Source organism: Pseudonaja textilis, chromosome 1 (genome assembly GCF_049901715.1).
Source record: "Pseudonaja textilis isolate UNSWEBS1 chromosome 1, rPseTex1.2, whole genome shotgun sequence".
NCBI lineage: Eukaryota > Metazoa > Chordata > Lepidosauria > Squamata > Elapidae > Pseudonaja > Pseudonaja textilis.
The window spans coordinates 236,592,683-236,613,466 of record NC_141990.1 but is presented as its reverse complement, the minus strand read 5'-3'; the positions used below and the strand labels follow the sequence as shown (position 1 = coordinate 236,613,466).

General features: G+C 35.6%; 1 protein-coding gene across 4 annotated transcripts in view; it reads left to right on the top strand.

Annotated features, from left to right (window-relative positions):
- OSBPL5 (oxysterol binding protein like 5) overlaps positions 1-20,784 on the top strand; it is a 146,475-nt gene that overhangs the window by 60,140 nt on the left and 65,551 nt on the right. The window contains exon 1 of one of the 4 annotated variants that reach the window (XM_087920269.1): positions 2,616-2,671. The exons of the other annotated variants lie outside the window; for them this stretch is intronic. Coding sequence (XP_087776395.1) covers positions 2,630-2,671 — 42 coding nt within the window. The 5' untranslated portion in view covers positions 2,616-2,629. Of the gene's footprint in view, positions 1-2,615; positions 2,672-20,784 lie in introns of those variants that run through there. 4 annotated transcript variants of the gene reach the window in all.

Sequence of the window (20,784 nt, the reverse complement as noted above, 5' to 3'; positions counted from 1 at the left end):
TCTATTGCCGCCTTCTTCATGAAAACCAGCTTTGTGACTAGGCTGGTCACTCTGTCTCAGCCCAACCTACCTCACAGGAATGTTGTTGGGAAAACAGGAGGAAGAAGTGGTATTATATATGCTTGTCACCTTGAGTTATTTATACAAGTATAAAGGTGAGATAAAAATTAATACATTTTCAATATTTATATAATGTCTTAGCACATAAAGCATACAAAATAATTCATTGAGAAAAATGGGACAAACCAAAGCATCAGGGGTTTTTCATTAGTTTTTATCTTTCTCTATCTTCTTTAAATTCCTAAATTCCCATAAAGACTCTAATAATCTCAGTGGAATTCTTGATGAAGCTGACTTTTGAAGTGCTAGAAAGAGTCATGACTGGAGTCCTATTCCCATCCTTCTCATTGCTTTGCATCAAATATAGCAACCCCATATGTCTAGAATACCAGGCCTGTTTCAGGAGGAATGATGCTAAAAAAAGTCTCTGTGTTGGGCAGGCAGATTTTGCTTTGTAGCTTTTTTTCTTGGGTTTGAGCATTTTCTTGGTGAAATGAGGTTAATAGTTTTACTGTATTAATAATTAATACAGCAGCTGCTATGTCATGTATTTCCAAAATGATTTTATGGTTTGTTAGTTCACATTGTGCTTTTAAGATAAATATTTCAAAAACCCCAACCTGTGGTCCAAGTAGGTTGAAAGGTATCTCCTATAGCATGAGTATAACATGGGTTGAAGCAGTGTTACATAAAATTTAGAACTCAGACCTGCCCATAGTCTCTTGGCTGCTTTCAGTGCTGTTAGGGCAATGCACCACTGAAATATACAGTGCAAAAGTCTGTGAATGGTTCTCGACACAGGAAAGAAAATAAATTGTCTTCTGCAGTTTCTTAATGTAGGTGTTTCTCTGGGTGTGGAATTCTGGGAGTTGAACTCCATACCTCTTAAACTTGCCAAGGTTGTGAAACATTGCTGTAGACATTAACACAAACAATGCAAAGAATTTGCCAAATTGTAGCTTTGGCTTATGGAGAGATCATAGTTACTTTGTTCAGTTTAGCCTATAAGGTGTCCAGGAAATTTCCAAATGACATTAAAGCAGTTTTCCATTCCAGGGAAGAGGAAATAGTCTATACCTGGATCCAAAAGCTTTACTTGAAATGTTAACAATTATGCTGTTGTAGAGGTTTATTTAAGTATTTTTTGAAGATGGGCTTGATTAACCTCTTCTGAGAAAATTTAATTGCTTTGTGTTATTACATACTTCAAGTAATTTGTTTTAGATTTTTTTAGTGTTCTCTGTCTTTTAGATCAGCATAGTCACCCAGAAAAAAAATAGAAATGTATTCTACTTAACAACAGTTAATTTCTAAATAAGTTCACCAGGTCCAGATAACTGACATTGTAGCCTTTAGTACTTTAAAATCAAAGTTAGCTTCAGGAATATCTGTAAGTTAATAATTCAACAAAGAAAGCTATTGAAAGTCTTATTTTAGGTTGAAGTTACAGTAAACAAAAAATAAAGAGATCCTGTTATTACTATGAGACAGATTGCTACTATATTAGTCTTACAATATAAATAAAAAGAAAAGGTAAGGAATTACTTTCTCTGAGCAAATTTATGTTAGATTGCTTTCTGTAGTAGGAACTTTTGTTAAGAGAAAAATTGTGGCAACAGGTTAGGTATGTTGATATTATAAAAAGTCCCATTATTCATATCTTAAGATAATCATTGCAAATCTATAATAATTAAAAGATTTTTCTAAGCAGGTTTTTATATCTATAATAATTAAAAGATTTTTCTAAGCAGGTTTTTATATTGTAATTGTCAAGAATTTATTTAATGGTATTGTGCAAGTTTTCTCACGGTATAAGGCTGAAAAGAGTGTAAAGGAATTACTTATATAGGCGCAGAACAGTTTGTTACGGAAAGAAAATAATGCAATTGCTTGAGAGGAAATTGCTTGATTTGGAAGTTATTTAAATGGTTCCAAAGCTTGTAAAATCACTAAATTTATGACCAGAAAATAGTTGTGAGCTAAAATTCTGAGGAACTTTACAATACATAAAATAATACATGAAATCTCGATTAATTTACTTAGGTAATCTTGTCTTACTCTGAAAATATCACTCACATTCCTAGGTATAGTCCCATTTTAAGTAAATTATATGGTTTGTTTTCTTTTTAATGTTTTTATTTCGAACAGAGATATATATTCCATAAGAGGTAATATCTGTAGATGGACAGATTGTATAAATAAGGTTACACAATGAACGTTCAATATAACATTAATAAGAGATGCATTTACATTGCATTCATTTCATGTTATTTAAAAAATGTGACTTTTTGATTTTAATAGTAAAACTTTCACTACATTATTGTTTATAATGATTAAAAAGGGAAGAAAAAGGAAAAAGTGGAAAAATTCATAAAACAATATAAATATTTAATGTATGACTTTCCCCTTGTTTGTCCTCCAGCCAATTTACATATTCTAAGCATTTGTATTTATTAATGTTTGTTTTCTACAAAAGTTAGTTTTCTACTCTATAATGGGGAGGAAGACAAATGCTATAGACTTAGTAGTTTTGATGGCTCTTGTCCTAGGGCTGCACCATTTTGAAAGAATGCATATGAATACTGAACAACGGAGGCTTAGTGTCAGTAATGTGAGTATGCCACTGCAAATAACAGATATTTTGTTTAGAATTGTAAGTTCATTAGAAGCAACACTGAAATTAATCACTTTTTGTAAATTGCAGTAAGATCTGTCAAAGGTTTTACAATTCTAAACTCTAGAATCTAGTACAGATGACAGATTCATTGTCTCTTAATCTCTAGTTGTGAAGATTAGAAATGTGCAGCAGATTTATAAGCTTCAATTCCTCTTTCCCTGTTGTCCTATACATTACCTTTTATTAATACATTCTGTTTGTTCCATTATTCTATTCCATTTGTCCAAATTTAAATTATGTTTAACGTATATAGTACTTGGAAATAGGTGTTTCAATATATTTCACTGCATCCAAGAAACAATGCACTAATTTTAACTTAAAGACAGAAAAGATGAAGAGATGGACAAAGCTGGAGGGAAAGATGGCCCTACGGAAATCACCACACAATCAGTTGCAAAAGAGAAAAAGAGTGTTTCATAATTATAAGTTACAAGAAAAATGGAATACAGAATGCTTCAAGGCGACTTGAATAATACTAAAACATTATGCTAAGTTGGGTTGCCCTGCAGTTTCTCTGCTAAACAACTAATTCCCACAACACTGTTAAACTATTTATTAAGACTGTATTACTACTATTCTTCTCATCCTTCCTATTACCTATCTCCTTCTATTTGTGACTATATCCTTGTTGCTTTTTCTGATGTCAAGTAATATCGTGGTCAGAAGATAGAATGAACTGGTAGTATGAATTATACAAAGCATGACAATCAAGTGAATTTGGAGTGTGTATGTGTGTGCATATGTGTGTGTGTGCATTGAACTGGAGATTCTAGGTATACACCAGATAGACAAGCTGAAGAAAGAGCTTTTGGCAAAGCCTACAGTCTCTTAGATTATATTCAAAACAAAGAATATAATAGGTATATCCTGAGCTGGAAAAAGAAAGAACCTCAGGAAGTTCAGAATTACTTGATTCTTCTGCCAAGAGAAAAGATGATAGAGATAAAAGGGGATTTTTGCTTTGCTCAAGGCTCTCCTTTTCAAGAACTGCAACAGAACAAAGCAGGTTCAGAACCATGGCTAGTATTACTGGAAATGGCCAAGGCTAGGTTTCAGTACAGTGGAGAGCAGACCATCAGCTGAAATACAAAAGATTTACCCCAGTACTGACCTGATGGAATTGACAATATATTCTTGGCTTGCCAGCAAAATCTTTCTGAAAATTAGTGCCCTTTTATATTGTCTCTGGCTTCTTCTTGATGAGAGCCATGGCGTGTGGAAAAAGGAGCAGATTAGAGAATGCTTCTGGGAAGCTGTCTACTTAACTGCAGTAGAATGAAGGCAGCAACATCCCTTAGGACATTATATAAACATAATACAGGATATGAGGTAGAATAATCCAATCAAGAAAGGAAGAAATTCTTTTTTCTTTCACTATCATCTTTACTTTTGGAGACCTTTTGTTCCTGGTCCGCAACATTCATTAAATGCCCTCCAGATGATTTTGAGTTCACTGTGAACATCTTGATTTGTAATGAGCAGTCTATAAAATTTTCAAGATTGGACTTTTTTTCTTTTCAGTTCTCTCGATTAGCCACTTCAATGGTTCTGTTATGTGAACGTTAATAATGTGGTGGGTATAGCCAGATATACATTATCAAGTAATTGAATTTCTCTCTAGGAATTTCTATATAATTATCAGGGGAAAGTGTGATGTTTCCTTAATTCAGTCAGTGACGGGGACATTTAAAACAATAACTCTAATACTGTTTTTTGTTCCTGGCAATTCTGCAAACTTCCTGGTTTGGCTGCCTTCCCTGGAACAAAACGAAGACTTTTGAGCCAAAGACTTTTGAGCCCAAGTAAAAGTACCCAGTTCAATAGGACACATAAATTGAACACTCTTCTGCCTCTATACCAAGGATACATTTCTGAACATGAATATCACATTACTTATTTCACTAAGTAATTGTAGTACTTTATTGAAAATATATGAATGCTTTTTTGTTACATTGCAATAATATAAATAATGTCTTTATATATCTTCATAGCTACAGTACTTAGTTCAACTATATGACGTTGCTTAGTTTGCATGTTCTTTTTCTTTATTTGGTGGAGTTATATGTTTGGCCTGATATTTACATTCACTGTTAGTTCTATAAAGCTATTTCTATTCTCCAAATTTTTAACACATTCAGAAAAACCAAAACATCATCATATACCACACGAAAATCAGACTCTATTTTTATCACAAATTGGTTAATTCTGCAAAGTATGCATCAATAGAAACAGATAACAAAAGAATAAATTCAGTGAATAGCAATTAGATTGGGATATAACTAAATGAATAAACAGTCAGCATTAAGGTGCTAAGGATTTATATTTCCTATACAATTTTTTAAAGCAATGGTGGTGTAGTATTACAGGCTGACTGCTCACAGCCTGGTGTTTGATACTGATTGGCTCATGGTTGATTTGACCTTCGCTCTTTCCAAGTTTGGTAAAATTGAAGGCCTGGATTGTTTGGGGCAATAGGCTGACTTGTAAACTGTTTAGAGGGCTGTAAAAGCATTATGCAGCAATATATACATTAAGTCTATTTCTAGTACTGTTAAGGGAATGGGGGAGATTAAATTTATACCAGCTAATATTTTCAGAAATATGGTTTATATGTATGTATATGTGTATAAATGTTTCGGATCATATTCACAGTTTATTTTATATGTCGCCCATCTCACCATCAAGATGTCAACCACCGTATAGAGGAGAACAGAAAAAAAACCTATTATTCCATTAATGTGATTCCTTCTCATTTTGCACCAATAGAATACCAAATAACTTTTTGCTCTTTTTTCCTTGACTTCAGAAAATAACTTGGGAGACTGATAAGTTTGCAACCTTCAAAAAGATTCATGAAAGAAAAGAATATTGACATATTTGGGATTGAAGTCCTGGTGGTTTTAAAAACAAAGAACTTTGTATAATAATATAAATAAATAATAGATGAAGAGCTTTAAGTTTTGCTCAGAAGTAGATGTGTCTTCATTTGCTAGGAAGTGCCTGTTAACCTTCTTAAGCCATTATTATCTTAGCCTGTAGAAGTTGCAAGAATGACAATGTGCATCGTGGACTGTTGCAGTGTCATGATTACATTTGAATATAGCCCAGAAACCTCAGCTTGTACAAATTAGGGCTCTAAAAGTATCAATTGTGATTAGGCATTAGCAAAGTTGTACTCTCTCTTAGTTTGTTTTGGGACTCAAATCGGCTCTGTTTGTCTGACATACCCAATTAGAACAAGAATGGTAGCACGTTTTAAGACTAACATATTTTATTTTGAAATCTGTTAGTCTTAAAGGATGATACCACACAGAAGTGTTGCAGTGAGTTCAGAACAAAACAACACAATGCTTCCTGTACTTCAGAAATGCTTAAGCTGAGATTGCTGGAATTGGTTACATTACAGTTGGTTCTGCCGTCTGTCCCATTACAAAAGTAGATGTGTATATCTAGACCAAACAAAACAAAAATGTTAGTATCATTTACAACTACCAATCCTTTTGTATTGGTATTCATTATTCATTCTTTTCTTATTTTTTTATAAAATTGTTTCTCAAGTTGTGTCCAGCCTGATCAGTACAGTATCTATGCAGATCCTCTTTCAATTTATTTAACAAGCAATGTTAAATAAAACATTGTTAGGAATACAGATAGTTTTTTCAAGACTTGGGTGTGTGGGTGTGGGTGTCTTGCAGTTGAGCTCCAAGTTAAAACAAATATTATTTTATGTGATATTTAACTATCTCCCAAACAAAGAGACTAGATAGATAAATACGATGTGTTAAAATATATGCTTGGATATTTTTTAATGAGAATCAGAAACTGGTGGAAGGAACAGCTTAAAAATGGAACATACGTCATAATGCAATGCATTTGCATTAGTCATAAATTAAAATGAGCACATAGCAACAGGAGTCAACATAATTAGGTGTGGGTTTTTCCATTTTGCAGGATGTTCATGCATGATTTTGGCCTTGTTGCTGCATGTTCTTAGAAATAATACATCAGATAATACAGTCAGTATAAAATGGGAGGATGAAACAGGATTATTCCCTTACTATTCACTGATTATCTCAGCAGCTAAGTAAACACTGCTTTGTAAATGGTGATCACAACTAAGATAGGACTTAAGCTATATAAATGTTTAAAATAAATAAGAATTGAGGTGTAGATATTGTGATATTTTAAAATGCCAATGCCAAGGACAAAGTTCTTGCTGAAGAATTGGAAAAACCTGACAATTAAAGTCAGAGTTAGGTAGCCTATGGCCTTCCAGATGTTGTTGGATTCAGTATCTTTCATCATTGGCTGTTGTAAATGAATAGTAAGACTAAGGTTCCGTAGGCCTTCCCTTTCTGCAATGAATCATGAATTTGGGAATAATTTCTTAACAGCTTTTTCTGGAAAAGACTCTAATGCTGGGAATGGTAGGAAGGAAGAGAAGAAGGAAAGAGAAGAGGACAACCACCAGCAAAGGTTATCATTAGTTACGGTGATGTGTACACCATTGAGACAGTTGAAAGAACAGGCTAGCTAGATCATCACTGAGTACATCCATACAACATAATGGCGCATCATTTAAAAAAACATCTATTTTTGTGTTGTGATGTTGTCAGAACAATGTAGTTGATTATTCTTAGTATACATAATAGGTTACAATAGTATCTCTTTATTGGAAATCAGTTTTTATGTGAAAAAGAAAAGTGTCAAGGGGGATCCAGCATGTCTTTATGAGTTCTCTATAGTATGTGAAAAGCAAAGAAAATTATTTTAAACAGCAGAGATTAAGAATTCCCACTGACAGTTGTTTTTGAAATCTTTTGTAAAAAGAAGTAGATTATACAAGGTGGATCTAACTGAAATTATGACTGCAGAGATAAAAGTAATAAAGATAAATGCTATCTAAACTAAGATCATACATCACTCTCATATTTCTGACTGCATGTAATATGCACTTAAGTAGCAGAAATCCCAAGGATTGAGATGGAGAAAGATTTGATTGAATGGTAAATAAAAATAAAATTAAATATGATCTTAACATGTTCATTTTGTGACTTAACCACAATAGCACTGTCATTTGAATTACTTATTTTGGTTTTATAGGAAAGCTTTCATTGGTAAGTAGCTTTGATTGTTACTTGTTTTTGAGGAAATATAAAATAAATTATAAAGCAATGTAATGGATTCATCCTTTTTTCATTTTCTTTCAATTGGATTAAAATCCTAACTCAAGGGTTTCATCCCAATTTCTCTTATTTTTATATTTCTACTAACATGCATGCATTTTTGTACACATGCTCACATAATCTCAATGATGTAATTGCAAAAATAGAACTGATTCAAGGAAACACAAAATTTTAAAATGTTTCAAATGGAAACATTTTAAAATCAGCATTCATCCCATATGAATTTTTGTTGCCAACCCTAAAGAACACCACATAATTAATTACAAGTTGAAATGAAATGATGTGATATATTCTGATAGTTCACATACATGATTTAGCAAGTAGGGTCATTAAATTGTTTGGGGAACTATAGGAATATGTTTGTATGGACTTTCACAATCTGCTGTTGTCTAAATATGTTCAAATTACATCTTTAAGTTCCTAGCCATTGTGGCCATTGACTGGGACTTAAGGAATGGTAGCCTATAAATGCCTGAAAAGTCCTAGTTAGGAAGGCAGCATGAGAATTTGGAAGGATGTGGCTTTGCTGTTACTGTCTCATAAGCTTTTGATTTTCCAGTTGACCCATTTAAAACATTCTGAACTAATTAATAATAAATGGCAATACAAATATAAAGTCACATTTCAGAAAGATTCAGGATGGTGGGCAAATAGTAGCTGACTTATAATTATTAGATGAAATACAGTGTATTGTTAGAGTAGGCATTTATTATTTTAGTTTCAGTTCACTTTTGACCGTTGATTGAATTCCTAGTTTATTTTTTATATATATTGTAGTCAGCTTGGTAATATTCAGACTTCACCCAAATATGTTGTTAAATTCTGGGCATTACATTTATAGAATTACAGACAAACTGGGATAGATGCAAAGAAAAGCAGTGGAAATGAACAAGGACATTTCAGAAAAAATACTTGTGAGTATATATATTCTTCACTGCCTTTAGGGGTGCCACACTGAAGAACTTATTTTTATTTTTATTTGTCAATTGCTTACAAGATAATAGGTATAAGTAAAAACATAGTTATGAATACATGGATACATATAAGAAAAATAAAAATATATAAAAGAAACAATAGGAGAGGGACGGTAGGCACGTTGGTGCCCTTATGCACACCCCCTACAGACCTCTTAGGAAAGGGGTGAGTTCAATAGTAGATAATCTAAGGTTAAAGTTTTTGGGGTTTGGGGAAGAAACCACAGAGTCAGGTAGAGTATTCCAAACATTGACCACTCTGTTGCTGAAGTTGTATTTCCTGCAATCAAGTTTGGTGCGATTAACCTTGAGTTTGTATCTATTGTTTGCTCTTGTGTTGTTATGGCTGAAGCTGAAGTATTCATTGACAGGTAGGACATTGCAATGTATGATTTTATATACTATACTTAGATCAGACCGAAGGCGGCGTAGTTCTAGGTTTTCTAGGTCTAAAATTTCGAGTCTGGTGGCATAAGGTATTCTGCAACAAGTAGAGGAGTGTAGAACTCTTGTGAAATATTTCTGGACTTTCTCAACTGTTAATATCAGATATGTAATGTGGATTCCAGACTGATGAGCTGTATTCGAATATTGGTTTAGCAAATATTTTGTATGCTCTACTTATTAGTGTAATATTACCAGAGAAAAAGCTACATAAGATTAGGTTAACAACTCTTAACGCCTTTTTGGCTATGTAGTTACTAGCACTCTAGCACTTAGATCATTAGAGATGAGTATTCCAAGGTCCTTGACAGAGTTTGGATCATCAACAAGGTCTTGACTATTCAGCCAGTATTTTATTTTCTGATTTTTTTTTACCAATATGTAGGACAGAGCATTTATTTCTTGAGATATGATGTTGCCATTTGTTTGACCATTCTGTTACATAGTCAAGATCTTTTTGAAGGATAGCAGTATTGTCTGTGGTGTTGAATAGCTTTACATCATCAGCGAAGAGAACACAGTTGCTCTTGATATGATCACAGAGGTCATTTACGTAGAGTATGAAAAAAGTTGGTCCTAGAACACTGCATGGTGGGACACCACTGTTGACAGGTACAGAATTTGATAGGACGCTCCCAATTTTGACCATTTGTTCTCTGTTTGACAGGAATGCTTCTATCCAGTTATGCAGGTGTCCAGAGATACCATAAGATTTTAGTTTTAGGAGTAGTTTGTTATGTACCACTGAATCAAAGGCTTTACAGAAGTCTATGTAGATTGCGTCTATTGCTTTGCCCTGATCGAGTTGTGTAGTCCATACGTTTTTGCAGTGTAAGAGTTGCAGGATCTGTTCTTTGTCATCTTGAAGCACAGCATACAGAATAAAGATTTTAATTTACATAAAGGCACAAACTAATTAAACAGTAAGAAAATGTTTCTGTTTGATAATGAAACCAGTTCCATATGAGAGGTGCTATGTTTCACTCTGTTCAACAAGGGCCATCTCTTAGGAGTGTATTAACTTGGGTCCTATCACTAAGCAGATGGCTTCCCTCACTTTAAGGCATGGGCTGACATTCAGGATTAATATAATAAAGAGCAGGAATATCTAGCTGCTCCCATTGTTTTTTTCATTTGGGAGAGGCAAGCTGACCTTTCTGATTTCTTTTTAAAAAAAACAACTTAGCCTCTTTCCATAGATATCAGGATATCCTTTCTTTGCAGATTAGCTATGAACATTCCCAGTGAATTTCCACTTTGGCAGGTGTTTAAAACTGTTCAGTTAATATTCTGTAGATGCTTCTGTCATTGAGAACATCCCCTGGCTTTCTGAAAGGGATGTTTACATTATCTCATTTTTAAATTTCAAAATATATTAACACATATTTTCTCTAGTAAAAAGAAAAAGCTTCTGTACAAGTGTACAGAAAATGCTTCAACAACTTGACTGTCCCGCCTGAAAACTAGTATAAATCCTTGGTAGTGTATGTGTAGCTTATCAGGTAGGGGAAGATAAATCCAATCATGTAGTCTATTTCTAGAGTTGGTAGCTTACTTATATATTATTTATTTTATTGACATAGGATAAATTTTATTACATTTGATACATGTCTCTTTCAGTATTTTATTAGAATTTCTGAAAAAAGTTCTCAGTGTGGAGGAAAGCAAGGATTTCAATAGTAGTGTGTTAAATAGTCATCAAGTTTCAAATTTTACTTCACAACTTCAGATATTCACAGTGTACTTGCTGGTGATTAATGAAAATACCATAGAATATGCACTGTTAAAAATAGAGAAAATCCCCCCCCTCCAAAAAGTGGAACTCTCACAAACCCCTGCATACACCTACATCACTCTTCTCTGATACTTTTAGGCAAGGATCTTCAAACTTGGCAAGTTTAAGACTTGTGGAGTTCAACTCCCAGAATTCCTGAGCTAACACGACTGGAGGAGGAATTCTGGGAGCTGAAGTCCGCAAGTCTTAAAGCTGTCAAGTTTGAAAACCCCTGCTTTAAGGGAAGGTGTATTGTACACAGATAGTCCTTGCTGAGCAACCACAGTTGGGACTGGCAATTTGGTTTTAAAATGAAATTGCATTAGGTGAAATCAGGACTGTGCTTACGATGTTACTTCAATTTCCTTTGTTTTATAAACCCATGAAGGTCATAAATGGAGGGATTGGTTACCAAGTTACCCTTTCATTGCCGGTGCGACTGTGAACAGTTGCTGAACAAGGCAGTTATTAAACAAGGACTATCTGTATACCAATCTGATAAGGCTTCACAATTCTTTGTGGCAATCAAGTTGCCAGGGACCAAAATCTCCAGTAAAAAATATTACTAGAAATTGGCAGAGACAGAAGAGTCATGGCTCTCTTCCAAAAATACATTCCTAGACTTCTTCCTCAATTAAAGCAGAATTGAAATGACATTTGATATATTAAAAGGGAAGGTGGGATGTTTTTCTACATAGTGTTCCTAAGATCAGTGCTTTGTCATCATGTATTGTTCTCAGGGTTTTGCAACACACAGTGTGCCACAGCCAGTTGAGTTGCTTTTGAGAGTGTGAAACAAAATTGAATGAGTTTTAAATCTGAAAACCTGCAGATCATGAGCTGTAGTTATAGATGCCTAGATTTGAAGGGCTGAGAGCTCCATGCGGAACTTGTGGACCTGCATGGCATCAAGAAAAAGTGGAAGGCCTCAGGGAAAAATTTGAAAGTAGGCAGACCCATTGAAACAACTCCTCCATCTTTTTATATTCTATACCCTTTTTCAAGTTGATTTCCCCACCACCTGAAAATAGCAACATTTAATTTTAAGTTTCTTGATAGCACCAAGGAAGGAAATAGAAGTAAACAAAACGTTTGCAGATTAGTAGTACAGATACAAAATCCTTACTGCTGAATACTACTTCCATAATTTCTAGTTTTCTTTGTATCAAGTGCATTGAAAGATCTTCTAAATCAAACTCGTAGGCTTTGTTGAAGAGTTAAACTTCTCTTTTCTGGGCTTGTGCATAGTGTCATTTGTAAGAATAAATGGTGTTTATTTTAAAGGATAGACATCTAAAATAGTCCTTTGCCAGGGAAGAGACAAGAAAAGATGATCTGTGATTCATTATTAGCAACATTCCAGGGCTACTTAAACACTAATTTATCTTGCATCACAGAGCAAAAGAGCATTTTTCTTGTTACTGAAGGGTAGCAGAGCCACTTATGAACTGTAGCAAGGGGAGACAGGCATTAATTATTGCTAGGAGGAGTAGAATGGTCCAATTCTAAAAGAAACAGATCTGCGCCAGAAAACCATTTTTGTCTAGCTTACTACTTGGCATCTGTTGGTCAGATGGTGAAACAGGGCCTCGATTCAAGGGACTGCTTCAGCCAAAACAAAAAAAACCCAACCCACATCGTTGGATGATGGTGGTAACTACAATTGCCACTCTCCTCTCAGTGGGGTTTAGTTGTGAGCATTGGCTCCAGGTTGGACTTCACTCTGGGGAACATTAAAACTTACCAATAGCAAGAAACCAAAAATTGCATACATAATACTTGGGTTCTCTCCTTTCATCTTTACTATTTCTTCCAAGCTTCCTGGGATAGTGGAACAGTTGTTTTTTTAAAATCAAAGGTTTACTCTAGCATTTTCATTTAGGTTGAATGAAGATTTGAGCTCCTGCTGGCTAACCAAGCAACGAAGTCCTTCTTGAATAAATCTTTCCCAAAGCCCAGCTCAGTTTTCCATGGATCTCCTGTGCCTCAAATTTTAAACTGCAGTCTCTTGGTGTCTGTGATTACACAGTTTTCAAAAGACAATATAAGCATTATTGATTATTTTTAGCTCAATTGGGCTTGAAAGTGTCTAATCAGAAAAACTTCTGGAAATCATATTATAGGCTATTTGGTCTACTTTACAGAGACATGCATTATTGTCACTTTTTTCTGTGAACACACTGGCACACATTTAAAAAATGAAAAATTTATATCCTAAATAAATAAATTAAAACTAAACATGAAAGTAAAATGCATGGACTTGTACTATAGGATGGACTAAAACTAAACATGAAAGTAAAATGCATGGACTTGTACTTTAGGATGGATATTAATATTTCATATATGTATGAAACAGGCAAAATTCACCTTTCCCCATTCAAAATTACCTGTTTTTGGATGCTTAAAGGAAGATGTTTATAGTACAGTCTTGACACCAGGTCAATGAAAAATAGATAATTTGATATTCTATTTCTTACCCATTCTCATTTCCTCTCTGATAGTAAATGGATAAACCAATTTGCCAGTGCACCAGCCATGTAATATTCTTTGATAAAATTCTGGCAGATTTACACATTGCAATAAGCCATTTTCTAAGAACCAAGACACATAAATAATCTATGTGGCTTACTTGACAACCCAGGACTGATAAACTCATGGCTTATCTAGGAACTAGGCATAACACAATCTCTCTCTGCCACCTGTCTTCTGAACTCCTGCATGAAATAACTGTGCCAGTACTAGCACAAATAAATATTTAAACTTATTCACTTAGAGTCAACTCTGGAATATTTCCTTTAGCATTTTTGTATTTAGAATTGTATCTAATTCTGTAATGGAAAGGATGCTACAAACAATTAAAATAAATCCTTTAACTAATGTAGGGTGTTGCTCAGTAGCTTGACATTTGACATTTTTGAGAAATAGTGCTGTGAAGCATAATCTATTGAGCTGATATCTGTCATCCCTTTGCTAGCTCTCCTCCCTTAGTCAACACATCACTGATATAAATTAGCCATTATCCTGATGAAATGCCTTGGAACCAGGTTTTGTCTAGGCTTTTGGATATTATATATTAGAGGGATATCGAAGATAATACCTATGAGCAAGAATATGTTCCTTGGTTATATGTGACATTACAATCCAATGTAATATCATATAATTGCAATATATATATTCAACTATTTGAAAGCTCAAGGTAAATTACACGGTTGCCCCCCCGCCTCTATCCTTTTATTCCCTCAGTAACAACTCTGAGTTGATTGCACTGAAAGAGTGACTGGTCCAAAATAATCATATGAAATTCATGGAGTAGTAGGGACTTGAATATTATCCTTATACCAACCCCTGTATCTGATTAAATCAGGAACCTAGGCAGAAATACCTGCTTTGAATTCATATGGACACCAAATAAGTGGGATCTTAATTAAAAGACTATTGAACTAGGAATAGGATGATAGCCCATGGGACATTACAGTAGCCTTATATTGGCCTAAACTTTGTAGTGAATGATACTAATTTAGATACATATTAAGATTCCTGAAAGTTGAACTCTTTGATCATGACTCACTTATTCAATAGTCTTATAATAGTCAGGAAAGCAAAGGCTCAGAACGAACAAAGATTTGCAACAAAAGTCAAAGATAATAAAAAAAAGTTTCTTCCAACATATCAATAACAAGAAAAAATCAAGGAAACAGGTGGTCCACTAAAGAGAGAAGACGGCAAGGAAGTAACAGGCAATAGAGAGAAAGCAGAACTGCTTAACTCATTCTTTGCATCAGTCCTCACACAAAAAGAAGCTATAGCTCAACCCACCAAAAACATAACTGTAAAAGACAGACCAGAAATAAAAGTTAAAATAAGCAAAAAAATGGTAAGAGAACACCTGTCTGATCTTGATGAAAACAAATCACTGGGGCCTGATGGATTACATCCCAGAGTTTTAAAGGTGCTGGGAGAAGTCATCTCAGAACCACTGCACCATATCTTTCAAAAATCCTGGAGCACCAGGGAACTACCAGAGGACTGGAAAAGAGCTGATGTGGTTCCCATCTTCAAAAAAGGGGAAAAAAACAGACCCAGGAAACTACAGACCAATCAGCCTAACATCAATACCCGGGAAGATACTGGAAAAGATAATAAAAAAACAGATCTGCCAACATCTAGAAACAAGTAAAGTAATAACTAACAGTCAGCACGGGTTTGTTAAGAACAGATCATGCCAAATCAATCTTATTTCATTCTTCAATATAGTGACTAAATTAGTAGACCAGCAAAATACTGTGGACATAATATATTTAGATTTCAGCAAGGCATTCAACAAAGTAGACCACAACCTACTTCTTAGTAAGCTAGAAAAAAAATGGAATAGATAGCACCACCACTAACTAGATGGACTTGTAACTGGCTGACAAACTGTACTCAGCGAGTAGTCCTTAATGGGTCTAAGTACATGGAGGGAAGTAAGCAGTGGGGTGCCACAAGGTTCCGTCTTAGACCGAGTACTCTTCAATATCTTCATTAACAACTTAGATGAGGGAATAGAAGGGGAGTTTACCAAATTTGCAGATGATACTAAGCTGGCAGGAATAGCTAACACCGAAGAAGATAGGCTCAAGATCCAGATGGATCTTGACAGACTAGAATATTGGGTCGTATCTAACAAAATGAAATTCAATGTAGAGAAAAGTAAAGTCCTACACTTAGGCAAGAAAAGCCAAAAGTGCACATATAGACTGGGTGAAACCAGACTCAATAGCAGTAACTGTGAGAGGGATCTTGGAGTCTTAGTGGACAACCAGCTAAATATGAGCCAGCAGTGTGCAGCAGCAGCCAAAAAAGCTAATGCAATCCTAAATTGTATGAACAGAGGGATACAGTCAAGATCAAGTGAGGTACTAATACCACTCTATAAAGCCTTAGTAAGTCCACACCTCAAGTACTGCACCCAGTTTTGGTCACCATAGTATAAAAAAGATGTTGAGACTCAAAGTACAGAGAAGAGCAACCAGGATGATTAGGGGACTGGAGACTAAGGCATATGACGTTTGCAGGAACTGGGCTTGGCTAGTCTGGTGAAGAGAAGGACCAGGGGAAACTTGATAGTCTTCCAATATTTGAGGAGCTGCCACAGAGAGGAAGGATTCAAGCTATTTTCTAAAGCACCAGAAGGCCAGACAAGGAAAAATGGATGGAAATTGAACAAGGAGAGATTTAACCTGGAAGTAAGGAGAAACTTTCTGACAGTGAGAGTAGTCAACCAATGGAATGGCTTGCCCTCGGAAGTTGTGGGAGTGCCATCACTTGAGACCTTCAAGAAGAGATTGGACTGCCATTTATCAGAAATGGTATAGGGTCTTCTGCTTGTGCGGGGGGGAGGAGGGTTGGACTAGATTACCTATAAGGTCCCTTCCAACTCTGATTATCTGTTACCCCAAACTGGTCAATCACATACCGGTGAAACCCGAAAAATTAGAATATCATGCAAAAGTTCATTTATTTCAGTAATGCAACTTAAAAGGTGAAATTCATATATGAGATAGACTCATTACATGCAAAGCAAGATAGTTCAAGCCGTGATGTGTCATAATTGAGGTGATGATGGCTTACAGCTCATGAAAACCCCAAATCCACAATCTCAGAAAATTAGAATATTACATGCAATCAATAAAACAAGGATTGTACATAGAACAATATTGGACCTCTGAAAAGTATAAGCAGGCAGATGTATTCAGTGCTTGGTTTGGGCCCCTTTTGCAGCAATTACTTCCTCAATGCAGCGTGGCATGGAAGCTATCAGCCTGTGGCACTGCTGAGGTGTTATGGAAGACCAAGCAGCCTTCAGCTCTTCTGCATTGTTTGGTCTCATGTCTCTCATCTTTCTCATGGCAATGCCCCATAGATTCTCTATGGGGTTCAGGTCAGGTGAATTTGCTGGCCAATCAAGCACAGTAACCCCACGGTCATTGAACCAGGTTTTGGTGCTGTTGGAAGTGTGGGCAGGTGCCAAGTCCTGCTGGAAAATGAAGTCCGCATCCCCATAAAGCTCATCTGCAGAAGGAAGCATGAAGTGCTCCAAAATCTCCTGGTAGATGGCTGTGATGACCCTGGACTTAATGAAGCACAATGGACCAACACCAGCAGATGACATGGCTCCCCAAATCAACACAGACTGTGGAAACTCCATATTGGACTTCAGGCATCGTGCAGCGTGTGCCTCCCCATTCTTCTTCCATACTCTGGGTCCTTGGTTTCTAAATGAGATGCAAAAGTTGCTCTCTTCAGAAAAGAGGACTTTGGACCACTGAGCAACAGACCAGTTCTGTTTTTCTTTAGCCCAGGTAGGACGCTTCTGATGTTGTTTGTTGTTCAGGAGCGGCTTGACAAGAGGAATACGACATTTGAAGCCCATGTCCAGGATCCATCTGGTGGCTCTTGATGCACTGACTCCAGCCTCAGTCTACTTGTGAAAGTCCCCAACACTTTTGAATGGCCTTTTCCTGACAATCCTCTCCAGGCTGCGGTCATTCCTGCTGTTTGTGCACCTTTTTCTTCCACACTTTTCCCTTCCACATAACTTTCTATTAATGTGCTTTGATACAGCACTTTGGGAACATCCAACTTCTTTTGCAATTACCTTTTGAGGCTTTCCCTTCTTATGGAGGGTGTCAGTGATGGTTTTCTGCACAACTGTCAGGTCAGCCCCCCTAAATGGATCATACCAGGAAATAAATTCCACAGGAAATCTGAAACTGCTTTTATCAAGATTATAGTAATATTATGTAATATTACACACACACACACACACACATATAAAATATCTCAACTCCTTTTGCCTACATATAGGTAGTCCTTGACCATCACCTAACAACTAACAGATTTTCAGCTCAGTTGTGGTCATAGGTTGAGGACTACCTGTAATCTCAGGTTACCTTCCTTCCTTTCTCAAAATAATTTTCAAAGTTAACTTGTTCCCTAGAAGCACTATTGAAATCAGTAAGCAATCTAATGGATAATTGAAGTTCTCTTTATTTCAATAGGATTTAGTTATATCAACTTAATTTGAACTCTACCCATCAATTTATAAACTTTCCTGAAAAGGCAATACATGTATTAATGAAATACAATGAAGAATATATAATTTCGTGTTCAGTGACATATCACGTGACATCTTATAAATTTAAAATATGTTTCTTACTTTGAAGACCTTTGTATGTCAAGTCTAATAGCACTAGTGAGAAGAACCAGGGCAGGAAGAGAAAAAGAACCTGTTCCAGCTGGATACTTCTAGACGATTGTCTCTCTATATGTGTATTGCTATTCTGATGAAAAGCATGAATGCATAGTCTTGCCCATTTTTTTTCAATAATAAATCTTTGGGGCCAGATTCTCCCAACTTGCTCTTATTTACTTTATTATGAAAGTATGTGTGTGTGTGTATGTCTATAGTAAACAGACAAATTGGCTTTCTTCATTTAGTTGCTGTGTTTGAAATGGAATATCATACAGCTGGGATGGTGAACGTATAGCACATGTGCCAGAAGTGGCACGCGGAGCCATTTCTGTCAGCACATGAGAGATCACCTGTAAGAGCCCCACTGTGCATGCGCCCCCCCCCCACCAGCCAGCTGATTGTCTGGTATCTGCTGTATATGCGTGGGGGAGACATGCACACATGCACTGCAGCATGCAGGGGGTTGCATGCACCTGCGCTGTGGCATGCACTGCGGTGGTTGTGCACACATGCACAGAGGCACACAGTGCACATGTAAGGGGTCACGCACACATGCGCAGAGGGGCTGGGGAGTTGTGCGCACATTGCATCATGGGTACAGGCATGCAAGCGCGTGCACGCACACGCACTTTTGGCACGCAACATAGAAAAGGTTAGCCATCACTGCCTTATAGCAAAGAGCTGCCATTTAGTCCTCATTTAGTTTCTTAGCTTCATTTCCCTTACAAGATTATGGTAGATTATTATTGTACGAAGTGATGGTCTACCTACAAGGGGCACTATGTCACGATGATGATGAAGATCATGTAATATTTTATGAAGCAAGTTGATGAAAAATGATGATGGTAGTGATGATATTATACTCCACAAACTTTATTTTTAAAATGTAATCTTTGATGGAATCATAAGGTTTTCCTAAACTTTAGAAATAGACTGACTTTAACAAATATCATGACAAAAGTGTTCACATTTGTTAAGCAAAGTCTTTTAGTGGCAGTTTTAGAAATCACTTCACATACTCTAAAAGTAATAAATCACAGAACGACAATCTGTGAGAAGAAATATTAAAGTAATTAGGGTATTTTTCCCCCACCTACGATAACCAGAAAATCTTGCCTTCACTCTGCCTGCTTGCTTCGTGTCAGTCATGTTCTGGCAACATAAACCTCTCTTGAGATTTTTGTTGTTATCATTGTTGTTCCTGTTATTGTAAGGAAGATAATTAGTAGGGATTAACTCTGAGGTTCTAGAAAGAAAACATTGTGACCACTCAGATTTTTAAACATGGAACTATCATTTCGTGTACTTCTTGTTTTAAGGATAAAGTAAATATACTTCCTTTCTCTTAAAGGTTGGTGCCATTTTTCTAATAGTAGTAGTTGTTTCAAATCCCTTGAGACATCTAAGCAATAAAGGATTTTCTCTTTCAGTAAATAGATTTCCTCAAAAATTGCTTTTTGCATTTGTAGGCATATGCTTTGAGGGCAGATTTTTGTCATTTCTGGGGGTGGGGGAGATTCTGTTCTTGTTCAAGAATGTCTCCCTTAAAAAAAAAAGAATTTTACTGCCTAAAAATTTAGTGGAGAATTTCAGAATGCCATTTGTACGTTACTCTGCAAAAAAGGAACAATTGTTGGAGAACTTACTTAGCACAATCTATAATATATATTGTTCAGGTTTTTTCCTTCAGGCACTATTTTACTCTATATATTTTTTCTAAATGTTTTATGACTTTTTATAACTCTCCCATAAAAAGAATAAAAATGATAGAATTACTGCCACAAAATTGAATATCAGAGCTTCTGCAGGAGCAATAACAGAACAGGAAAACCAAAGGAATACAGTCTCTTTATAGCATCATGACTAATGAAAGGTTAATTTTTAAGAAAAGAGATTGAGAATTGTTAAAAAGATAGGCCTAATTCTTCTCTAATTGTTTGATAATTTGTAGGTACAAAATGCTTTTTGGATGAAGGAACATCATATTTATGAAGCTGCACCTTTGTAAAATAAAAACCCTGAATGCTATATATTCCTACATTTTTCATGTCTGCTCAGTTACATTTACTTTCTTTTTTTTTTAAAAAAAGTAGGTAGTAAAACAGTGGCACTTCTTTCATTAACAATGGTGTATCTTGGCTCCCTTATAAACAATAGCATACTTTATTAATTTTTGCTGCAATGCTACCATTTCATTTGGACAAATATTGTTTCTGCCTCAGAAACAGGAAATATGTACAACAAAATAGAAAAGTAAATGCATTACCATACAGAAGCTGACAGGAACTGACAAGAGAACAAATTAATACCAGTTTCCTAATTGAGTATCATTTTGACAGTTAATACTAATTGTCTCTTTTTTATCATGACTTAGTTGCCAGGAGATGCAGCTTCTGTATCTCAGTCTTACATATGAAAAATAATACACAAATATA